Source organism: Eretmochelys imbricata, chromosome 13 (genome assembly GCF_965152235.1).
Source record: "Eretmochelys imbricata isolate rEreImb1 chromosome 13, rEreImb1.hap1, whole genome shotgun sequence".
Classification (NCBI taxonomy): Eukaryota; Metazoa; Chordata; order Testudines; family Cheloniidae; genus Eretmochelys; species Eretmochelys imbricata.
Window position 1 is genome coordinate 23,729,901 of NC_135584.1, and position 12,154 is coordinate 23,742,054.

At 41.0% G+C, this 12,154-nt stretch overlaps 1 protein-coding gene across 1 annotated transcript in view; it reads left to right on the plus strand.

Annotated features, from left to right (window-relative positions):
• PTPRT (protein tyrosine phosphatase receptor type T) overlaps positions 1 to 12,154 on the plus strand; it is a 725,977-nt gene that overhangs the window by 284,806 nt on the left and 429,017 nt on the right. Inside the window, exons 5-6 of the mRNA XM_077831843.1 lie at positions 3,524 to 3,639; positions 6,475 to 6,649. Coding sequence (XP_077687969.1) covers positions 3,524 to 3,639; positions 6,475 to 6,649 — 291 coding nt within the window. The remainder of the gene's footprint in view (positions 1 to 3,523; positions 3,640 to 6,474; positions 6,650 to 12,154) is intronic.

Sequence of the window (12,154 nt, forward strand, 5' to 3'; positions counted from 1 at the left end):
TCGCTGTGCAAGCTGGTTAGTGCTGTATTTGCCCCCCTAATTTTATCTATATGTGATGTGTCCTATTTGGGTTTTTTGACTGGATCTGAACTTTTGCCATGTTTGTTTAGGTCTGGGGTTTTGGTTTGGCCATTTAAATGAAATACAATTTTTAAAAATCCCTTTTTTAAACATTGTAAGAGACTTCATGCCCTTTAATGAGCATGCCATGCCTCATGTGCTCTTCCCCTTCAAACAACTTAGTTAACTAAGCTGAGACTCATGCTCTCCTGAGCAGTCCTCAACTGCTCCCAGGCCCTTTAGAGTTTCAATAAATGAAGAGTATGGGATTGAATTGCACCACTGGGTGACACCTCAGTTCTGTTAGTCATGATCTAATGTTGCATATACAGCTCCTACAATAGTGTCTTCTATCTGCCTGGTGATACTTGGAAAGGCAGCAAACCATCCGTTCCATTTACTGTGCTTTACATCTCTCCTCTCACCAATTCACAGCTCTAGATGTATTAGTACAGCTGCTACACTTCCTGAAATCACATTGATCATGTATCTATTTACTGTAACCTCAGTAAGCTGCATACAACAGGGATTAATTACAATTTACAAACAGTAGCTTCCTACAGTTAACATTTAATGTGATAGACGTCAGGGGACATGATCCAGTTTAATATAATAGGGCAGTTCTGATAACTGAGGTATGGATAATCGCCATTATTACTTTATTATATGTATATTTATGACATGTGCCCATTGTCTATGCCTTTGGGTGCATTTACCTCATTAAGATATAATTACAATCAATATTAACCACATGCTGCAGCTGATTGGCAGCATCCAAACAAATCCCCCAAATGGTGTGCTTACATGGAGTGACATGTTGGCTGGTACCTTTCAGTAGCAAGGAATGTGCTTACCCAGTCATGAGCCAGCGACTGGGCAAGAAAGTTATTGGCCATAAAAAGGAAAAAAGAGGACACCGGCTCTGGCCCAAATTCAGGAAAGCATTTAAAGTGGCGCCTAATCCCATTTATTGAGTATGTGTGCAAGTCCCAATTCAGTTCAGCACATGCCTAAGTATTTTACTGAATAGGGATGATTTCCTGATTTGACACCATTGTGTATGAAATCTATGTAGAGAAACAGCAATGCTGCTAATATCACACTTCACTGATCTGATTCGTGTATTAAGCATCAGATCTTTGAAAACGCACAGCTCCTATTCTCCGTGGAATTGCTGCCTGCTGAGCAGCTTGGAGAATCTGGCCCTAAAAGCGTAATCACTTTCTGAGCCTTCTGTTTCCCTCATATTCTGGAAGCTTATTTATTGTCCACAACTGACTGCTAAACCATTTTATGGCTTGAGAAATGCCGAAGGAAAAAAAAATTCCTTGTAAATATTCAAAAAGAATTGGACTTGAGCTGCCCCCTTAATTTTAACTTTAAACAGAGCAGTATAGTTAACAAGCATCACAACTTGGCCGGTATCAGTTGACAAATCCTGGGTTCTTAACTGGAGAACTCCCATTCCTTTCAGTGACCGTAGGCTCTGACTGCTAGAATTGTATTGATGGAGTTGAGCTTGTGTGGCAACCCTGTTCTCTGGGTTTCCCTAAACCTCCAACTGCAAAAAGCTGGGACTAGATGATGTGGGATGGATCACTCGAAATTGCCCTGTTCTGTTCATTTTCACTGAAACATCTTGTACTGTCGAAGGTCAGAAAACAAGGTACTGGACTAGATGGACCATTGGTCTGACCCAGTATGGCTGTCCTTGTGTTTTTAAGTTTTCCACACCTCAAGCTTAAAAAGGAGACTGATAACAGTATAAAGTGGCCCAAACCATGCACATCAGACCCTGTTTTTGGGGACTTTTTCAACCTGTGTGATATAGTGTTCCATATAAACCATAAATCCCCTGCAGTCTTTCCTAATGCTTCACCCCTCTACTGATCAGGGTCCAGGAATGAAAGCCACCTTGGAATATGAGTGACACATTCTGTGAACGTTTATGACTTTTGCCCCTCACATTCATTTTACAATAGTTATTACTCAGAACACTGCTGGGAAACTCGTGCTGAGGAGGAGTTTGACATTATTAGCCCTTATTTTCACCCAATTTTTGCTTTTTTCATAGTTTGTGTGGCAGACACAAGCTTAAAAATCAGCAGACATGCAAAGAAGTGGCCCCTACTGATGCACTAAAGGGGAAAACTAGATGTCTCAGTTCTCCAGCCACTTCAGCTGTTATAACTTCTGCTGCAGCACATTGTTCACTTGTGCTAAGACCTCTGTTTCAGGTAACAGGGCTGCATAACCCACCTAAGCCAAAGGCTGGTCTCTCAATAGACTTTGCTACAACTACTGACCAGCTATAAAGATCATAGTATAGGGATACTTTAGGTCAGCTGGTTGGGCTATTTGCAATCCAAGTGAATGGCAAACGCTATACTATATAGTACAGACATGTATATACAATGCATCAACTTTTCAACTGGCCTCTGTTAATGTCTGCCAAACTTGTTTGCACCAGCATATGTGCTTGTAAATAGGTGTCTAGATGCTGTTACCTGGTCTGCATATATAAAGGCTTATAGACGCCCACACCCTTTTCCAGGTACTTAATGGAGGTTGTCTGGGAATATAGTTGGATATAGTCTCTGAAATGACATAGCCCATTGAAGGTTTAGTCGTAATAATGTGCACTGATGTATCAGGTTTTTTTAAATGATCCTAAATCTAGTAATAAACTCAGAATAAAATTCAGAACAGCACAAGGCCTAGGTATAGAAGTAGTATATACACCTTGTGCTGGTGACATGCACAGGTGAATTTCATTTAAAAATGGTCAGCTGGAATATTATAAAATTCATAGCCTTGTATGCTCATCTTGTAATGCTTTATTTTCCTCTCAGTTAATTCTCGGACATGAAACTGCCTGGCTTTGTTGCTTAGTTCTAAAAGTCAATGGTCTGTTATGGTATGTGTGTGTAGGGTGTGTTTTTGGTTTGTTTTTGGTGAATAAGGGAATGGACATTTAAAATCTAACAGCGAAATGATATAGATCTGAAACTCCAGGGTTTTGCTTCACAATCAGTGAACCTGAAAAAGCCTTAGGAAAACTTGCTTGTGTCTATCGCTCACTGCAAATTCACTATTTGAATGTTTGACCCTTTAAATTGTGACATTTTCCCATTTCACAGAAGAACAAACAGTATATAGCAAACAGTAATGAAACTGGCTGGTTAGAAATAATTGTGAACTTCTATTGTAGAGCTGATACTTAGTGCACTTTCTTATTGTGCCAAAGGGGTACATGAGCCATCTGGCCTTACCGCATAAGATCAATCTCCCCACGTTAAATAATTAAACAGTAGTGCTCGGCTTTGCTTTTTGAAGACACTGTGCCAATGGGGAAACCCGGCATTCCCCTCTGATCTGCTGAGCCTGGATCTTCCCGTGGCTGCATGACACCGTCAATTACTGTCATGCTCTACTGGGTAATACTTTGAATTTTTTTTGTTAGGAAAAGCGCCTCACTTCTTGCGGCTGCAGAATGTGGAGGTTAACGTGGGACAGAATGCAACATTCCAGTGCATCGCCGGGGGGAAGTGGTCTCAGCACGACAAACTCTGGCTCCAGGTAAAGTGCCATGAAGCTTGGGCTGGTGGTCTTTCTTTCTAACCATCCATAGTCAAAATGAGTAGAGGCGGGGAAGAACTGAGGGGTAGGGGCAAAATTCTAAACTACTTTGTTGAAGAAGCTGTTTAAAGTTGCAATTCAGAGTTCAAGGTAATGCTGTGTGGGGCCACCACAGAAAATGTAATAAATCTGAGTCATGCATAGAAAACCTATAGCCTGATCCTGCAACCTTTATTCGTATAAGTAGTACTTATTCACATTAGTAAAAGATTGCATGACTGAGCCCTAATACTAACCTTATTGCTGCCTCTAGGCATTGCCACAAGGCTAAGAATAAATAATAATAAATAATAATCATGCACCTCTGATCATCTCACTCGCCCTTTGCCCCCTAGCAGGCTCCCCTGAGAGTTATCCTACCAGATCAAATGCCCAAGCAGCTTCAAACACCTGCCATTATAATAAATCAATTTTAAAAATCAAGACTGTGTCCACCTTGTGTGGAATCATCTCTTCCCTCCCAATCCCCCAAAGCACATTGATCCCAGGCTCAGGACCAGCAGACAAAGCAGTTGGAAAAATGCCCTAAAGGGGCAGCTAGGGATTTCCCTTTGGTTGAATACCCAGGTGGTACAAAGCTGGCTATTCCTTTTGCTCCAACCCCTCCCCCAACCTGGATTGCTCTGTGTTACTTTGGGGTTGAGCCAGCCCACAACTGGCTCCAGGATCAGGGGAGCAAAAGGTCTTATCCCTCCATATGTCCTGTACCATAGCACAGCTTGGCCGCACCAGAAGTCTTGGTACAGTAACAGACTTAAGATCTGAGCTTCACAGTCTTATAGGGTTCGAAATGGAAGCTTTAGCGAACTGGAAAAGGGAGACTCCCAGCTTCTCAGTGGAGGACACTAATTATTTCTAGCTCTCAAAGTGCTCCAGATATTAAAATTACAACTTTTTTGTACATAGAGGCTTTAAATACTATAATTCTTCTCTTCCTCTAAAGTTTGTACTGTTAAACTAGGAAGATCCCAGTGAAGTCAATAAGACTTTCTTTTGCTCTATGCACTTCAAATGCAGACAGGGTCAAAATCTGCTCTTGTACTTACGTTAAGTCTGAGCAAGGCAACGGTACTTAAAAATAAGTTGTACACTGGTGCAACTGAGGTCTGGATTCAGCAAAGCACATGTGTAAGGTCCATCAATGGCTATTAGACAGAATGGGCAGGGATGGTGTCCCTAGCCTCTGTTTGCCAGAAGCTGGGAAAGGGTGAGGGGATGGATCACTTGATGATTACCTGTTCTGTTCATTCCCTCTGAAGCATCTGGCATTGTCCACTGTTGGAAGACAGGGTACTGGGCTAGACGGGCCTTTGGTCTGACCCAGTATGTCCGTTTTTGTGTTCTTATGCAAGGCCCATTTAAGACAATTGAACATAAGCTTTCCTGAATTAGGGTTTTAAGAGCAAAATTTAGTCCCTATTCTTTATTATGATGATGATTATTATAGAGCCTACAGAGAACAATATTTCTAGAACCTTCTGCTTCTGCAAACATATACGCACCATTGCCAGAACTGTTGTGATATTCCTGATTTATTAACAAAAGGGTTTTGGTAGCCTAAGGAATTAAGTTAAAACTTTTAAAACAAATTTAAGTACTAATTTCATTCTAAACATGAGAAAGAGATAGGGGTAGAAATTAGTTTATCTAGTGCTGAAAAGATGAAAATCAGTATGGGAGAAACATTTGAGTCAGTAAGAAACGTAATCTGTTTTATACAAAATAACGTACGTCTCTTTAATTGTGCTGCCGTCACACACCTTCATATCCTAGCAGTTCCATTTTATCTGCATTCCTGTTAAGGTGTAATCTTGCCACCCTCTGAGATGTGTAATTGCTTAAGCGTTAGCTTGCTTGGATTCTTGCTGCCCAATGCATCTGCCATTATGATTAGAGGTGTAGAAAAATGTTTCTAACCGAAAGTAATGTGAAAACATGTCTACTCACCCCAGATTCAGGGGTTTCGGGGGCGGGGGATGCATTTTTGTTGCTAGCAAGAAATTGTTTACCACTCTTCAAACTTGGAGCATTTCATGAAAGTGACATCACCCAGAATGACCGATTGCTGGAAATTGGCAAAATGACACTACATTTTCACAGCCTTACTCACATATCTGCCTAGTTCTTTCCCCTATCTCAGTTCCAGTTGTTGTGGAGAATACGTAATCCAGATTAGCCAAAATGAATGTGAACCAAAATCCTGGAAGGTCTGAACATCTTCAAAAATTGGGAATGTTCGAAAGCTAAACGTGGATCTCAATCCAAATTTTGCAAATGGTCTGTCTTCAAATTAGTCTGAAACCAATTGCCACATCTGAACATCCACAAAGAAAAAGCGGTACAAAATCTGCTCGGTTGTGGTAGTTGCACATGCTAATTAAGCTTGCACATGCATTGCATATGAACATCTCTGGAAGTCTGAATCATCTTCCTACCTAGACTTTGCTGTATGTATAATGAGTCAAACTTAAATGCAATCCAAAAATACACCCGCAAAACTTGAAAGCATATGCAAACCCCCACATCAGTATGCAAGGGTTCTCGTTCATGTGAGTGCATACAAACAGGTATCCAGTACATTTTGTGGGTGCACATTTGGAGATCTTTTAGAAACTTGCACCTATGTAAATTCTAACATGGTAGATTCAGGTAAATAAAAAAGTGTAACTGAGCTACTATAAAATATAATAGCAAAAATGGGTCAGTAGGTTCAAAAAACCCCATGTGTTACAGCCACATCCTCATCACTTGTTTTATTCTTGGTTTCCCTGGCAGCAGTGGAACGGAAGGGACACCGCGTTAATGGTCACCAGGGTGGTCAACCACAGACGGTTTTCTGCTACAGTCAGCGTAGCAGACACGTCTCAGCGCAGCATCAGCAAATATCGGTGTGTCATTCGCTCAGATGGTGGCTCTGGCGTTTCAAACTATGCAGAATTAATTGTGAAAGGTAGGTGACAAGAACCCAACACATATATATCATGCATATTGTGTGTGTGTGTGTGTATATATAACACTTTTTTTCTCCCAAATGGCAGCTGTTCTGTGTGTAATATTTACAGCCCTGAAGATCTGCCTCTTTCATTAATTTATAGCACTTGAAGCAAAATATAGGGTGTAAGCTACAGAAGAGTTTCAGTCCTCTTTTTAAAAACTGAATGAAGAAGGGGAACTTTCTCTTGCTACCACCCCATTTATCATCCCTTTAATTATGTCTATTATACACATTTATAAGCATTTTTAACAATACTTTATTTTTTTCCACGAAACAGTTTGACCACCTCTAGATTTCAGCTTTGTTCCCTCACAGTATTTTATAAGGCACAAATAATCCTGTAAAGATGCCATAGTGTGTCCTACGCTGCTATGTAAATGGTGTCAGGGTGGGCTCATCCGCTGCCCTGAAGTGCACAGCGACGATACTAATGGAGGAGGACTGCAGCCATGTCTTTGTTCCAGTGCTATCTAGTATCACTCCTGTGCCCATGTGCCTGAAACTGCCCAAGAATTTTTTTTGCAGCTACCAAAAAAATACAGTCAGACGTTGCTCAAAGAGCTAGGAACAGGGCAGGTTCAGAGCGCACAGGATGCACTGGGTGAACTGTCATTTATCATACAGACTTATTTTTTTAACAAAATCCCAAAACATTAATTGTATATTTGATTTTAACGTACCTCAATGAGGGAAAGGGGGTTTCTACTCGGGTGCAGATCTTGAGCTGCACCTGAGGAGAGATCAGGTGTGGGGAGTTCAAAGGTGTCTTTAAGTCACCTTTATTGTCCCCTGAATCTGGGTTGATTGTACTGTTCTGGCCACAGCTACAATATAGTACAGTCTTGGAATCCCTTAAAAGGGCGGTGCTCAAGAATGATTCACAACCACAGTTATTCCTGAAAGAAATTTGGATAACTGCCAGGAGGCTAGGAGCCAAATGTGAATGTTTTAAGACTACTTGATTTTACATTTTTAATAAAAAGAGGGAATATTTAAATACATTCAATAAAGGTAGCTGTTGTCTGAACAAAAAATATTCTAGTTGCTAGGGTTGGACTTCTTTGAGATGCAGCCCTCTGTGGAAAACTGTCATGGCTAATATATATCAAAGGGTATTGGGACTGAATTTGCTTACCATGAGACTTGCCCATATGTTGATACACGTCCTTTGTTCCATGGAGTATTTGTGGGGAAGCATCCCAGAGATCGACACGTGTCTTCAGTCTTTGGCAGTGTGATGTGTAGGAATGAGCATAAGGCTGGGAGTCTGGAGAGCCTGAGTTCCAGTCTTGGTTCTGCTGCTGGATTCTCAAACTACAAGTGACGAAGGAACTGATCCCGCAAAGTGCTGAGTTCTTACAATTCCACTGAGGTCAATGAGAGTGGGTGCTTGACACATTGCAGGATCAAACTTGTAAAATAAGAAGTCATTCTTGTCTGAAATGGACATAGAAAGTAGTAGGCAGGTGTATCGAGAAGCGCACTGTATTCACAAAGCAGTAAGGCAAGTCTCCAGAGGGGAAAAAAAATATTAGGTGCAACCTTAGTTAGGGAGGTGCCTGACAGTCTCCTGATCAAAAACCATTGAAGGCAAGATGATTGGAAAAGCAAGTTGTAAATACCGATGGATGAAGTATCCAGCAGTAGAGCTGTTGATAAATTTGTTGCTGGGGTTACACCGGTACCAGACACCTAGATCAAGAGGTGGTAGAAGAACTGAAAAGGAGAGATAATTAAGGGTTGATAAAGTATTATTTTGCCAAGTCTTGCTCCTTTTTTCTAAGCAGGTACATTTTTCCGTGGTGGATTTGAGGTTAGTCCCATGCACCAGTGGTGTCACTTTGGGATTGCATGGATCAGTGCTTCTGAAAGAATCTGACTAATTTTGGTGTGGATAATAACAAATTCTAAATGCATGCACACAGCTGAAATGAAAGCAAATTGGAATCGCTTAATTCTAAAGAGATGTTTATTGAATTGCAATAATGTACTTGGGTCTACATTAAATTAGTCTGTAATTGAAGTTTTGCTCAATTGACCGTCATGTCCCTAAACTCGCTAGATTTGGGCTAATGCTCTGTCTCTCGTTCTTTCTCTTTCACACACAATCATGTGGTGTTGCTTGAACAAAGAGCAAGATTTAAAAGTTGTTTCTTCTTCTGGCAGGACTCAATTTACCTCCCTATGAATAAGATTTGTTAGAGTGTTTTGGAAAGGAAAAGAAGAACTCACGTTTCTCTGCACCATATTCATGTAGTCTGATAAATACAGAAGGACAGATTCTGTTTTTGAATACATTTACTAATCACATTGATTTAAATGGGAATGGCAGGCTTTCATCTAAGGAAGCAAGTTGGCCAATGACATTAAATAAAACACAGTCTGTGTGATATAAGAACTCCTGCAACCCCAGGTGTCTAACAAAATTAAAGCAACAGTAAAACAGTGGCAATCCTGAGTGATAATCTTATGAAACAAATGTCTGAGTTTAAGATTATGGTAATAATTTTATACACAGATGATACCTTGCTTTTACTCATAAAAAACCCTTTCTGCAATCCCATCACTGATTATGCTAATACTTGTAGAGATATCCTAGGCGTCTGTATCAGTTGTCATAAGTCTTGGGTAATCGATAAAACACGTACTTACTCTCTTCACACACTCCAGAAACAAAACAATTGAAGAAGGCTAACATATATCATTCCATTATACACCTTTTATGGAGTTTTGTCATTTCCATGGGATTAGGGTGCTCTTCTCGTTCTTAACTCTCATTACACATGTAATAAACTGCTAGAGTTTAATTGCCTTGTATATTTACTTTGAATGAAATAGAAGCAAAACTACAGAAAGGAGAATGACTGGTGACACTGTTTCAGAGTAGCAGCTGTGTTAGTCTGTATCCGCAAAAAGAAAAGGAGTACTTGTTGACAGTAGGTGAAATCCTGAAGTCAGTGGGAGTTTTGCTTGAGTGAGGCAAATTTGGTGGTGATGTGATTATTTTTCCTTGGGTCTTGTACATCATGATATGAATAATTTTATAACACACAAAACACACATGACAGAACAGTTAGATACAGATTTATCCTAAAATCTAAGAATCTACAAAATTTTGCATAAACTGGTAGCTATGTTCAAAAGATGCTTAAACTACATTGTTACCACTTACCTTAAATACTGTTTCACAGTGATAGCCGTGTTAGTCTGTATTAGCAAAAACGACGAGGAGTCCTTGTGGCACCTTAGAGACTAACAAATTTATTTGGACATAAGCTTTCGTGGGCTAAAACCCACTTCATCAGATGCATGGAGTGAAAAATTCAGTAAGCAGAATATATATTATAGCACATGAAAAGACGGGGTCAATGCTAATGGGCCAATTCAATCAAGGTGGAAGTGACCTATTCTTAACAGTTGACAAGAAGGGGTGAATATCAACAGAGGGAAAATTACTTTTTTTAGTGACTCATCCACTCCCAGTCTTTATTCAGACCTAATTTGATTGTGTCCAGTTTGCAAATTAATTCCAGTTCTGCAGTTTCTCATTGGAGTCTGCTTTTGAATTTTTTTTGTTTAAGAATTGCCACTTTTAAGTCTGTTATCGAGTGTCCAGGGAAATTGAAGTGTTCTCTTACTGGTTTTTGAATGTTACAGTTCTTGATGTCTGATTTGTGTCAATTTATTCTTTTGTGTAGAGACTGTCCGGTTTGGCCAATGTACATGGCAGAGGGGCATTGCTGACATATGATGGAATATATCATGTTGGTAGATGTGCAGGTGAATGAGGCCCTAATGGTGTGGCTGATGTGGTTAGCTCCTATGACGGTGTCCCTTGAATAGATTCATAGGTTAGAAGGGACCATTATGATCATGTAGAGTGACCTCCTGCACAACGCAGGCCACAGAATCTCACCCACCCACTCCTATGAAAAACCTCTCACCATGTTTGAGCTATTGAAGTTCTCAAATCGTGGTTTAAAGACTTCAAGAAGCAGAGAATCCTCCAGCAAGTGACCTGTGCCCCATGCTACAGAGGAAGGCGAAAAACTTCCAGGGCCTCTTCCAATCTGCCCTGGAGGAAAATTCCTTCCCAACCCCAAATATAGCAATCAGCTAAACCCTGAGCATATGGACAAGATTCACCAGCCAGATATGAACACAGAGTTGGCAACAGGGTTTGTTGCAGGGATTGGTTCCTGGGTTAGTGTTTTTGTTGTGTGGTGTGTAGTTGCTGGTGAGTATTTGCTTCAGGGGATGAGAGAACAGCTCTTCCTCAGCTCTTGTCCCCAAGCACGCCTACTCTACTTGCGCTACATTGATGACATCTGTGATGGGTTGCATTACAGAAACCCCCTGGGAGCTGCCACCTGATGTGCCAAGACTACTTTTGCTTTTTTGCTGAGTCAGCTGAGGACTTCAGTGCCCTGCCTGGTCTGAGCCAGACCCGCTAACCTGCTGCAAACCCAGACCCAGGTTTGAACCATGTCCCCTAACAGCTGTAGGCTTAACTGAAAGCAGCTTATAGAAGTGTTCCTGTCCTTGACACTCAGATGCCCAACTCCCAATTGGGCCCAAACCCCAAATACACTTGTTTTACCCTGTATAAAGTTTATACAGTGTAAACTCATAAATTGTTTGCCCTCTATAACACTGATAGAGAGAGATGCACAGCTGTTTGCCCTGCCCCCCTGCCCCCCCCCGCAAGCATTAATACATACTTTGGGTTAATTAATAAGTAAAAAGTGATTTTATTAAATACAGAAAGTAGGATTTCAGTGGTTCCAAGTAGTAACAGACAGAACAAAATGAATTACCAAGCAAAACAAAATAAAACTCGCAAATCTATGCTAATACAATAAGAAGCTGAATACAGATAAAATCTCACCCTTAGAGATGTTTCAATAAGTTTATTTTACAGACTGGATGCCTTCCTAGTCTGGGCACAATCCTTTCCCCTGGTACAGCTCTTGTTCCAGCTTAGGTGGTAGTTAGGGAATTTCTCATGATGGTGGTAGCTAGGGAATTCCTTGTTCTGTTCCACCTTGTTCTGTTCCACCACATTTTCTCCAACCCCTCAGACAGAGACAAACACCTACAGGATCTCTATCAAGCATTTTTAAAACTACAGTACCCACCTGGTGAAGTGAAGAAACATGCTGACAGAGCCAGAAGGGTACCCAGAAGTCGTCTACTATAGGACAGGCCCAACAAAGAAAGTAACAGAACGCCACTTGCCATCACCTACAGTCCCCAACTAAAACCTCTCCAGTGCATCATCAAGGAGCTACAATCTATCCTGAAGGATGACCCCTCACTCTCACAGACCTTGGGAGACAGGCCAGTCCTCGCTTACAGACAGCCCCCTAACCTGAAGCAAATACTCACCAGAAACTACACACCACACAACAAAAACACTAATCCAGGAACCAAGCCCTGTCCAGCACCAGGAAGACAACC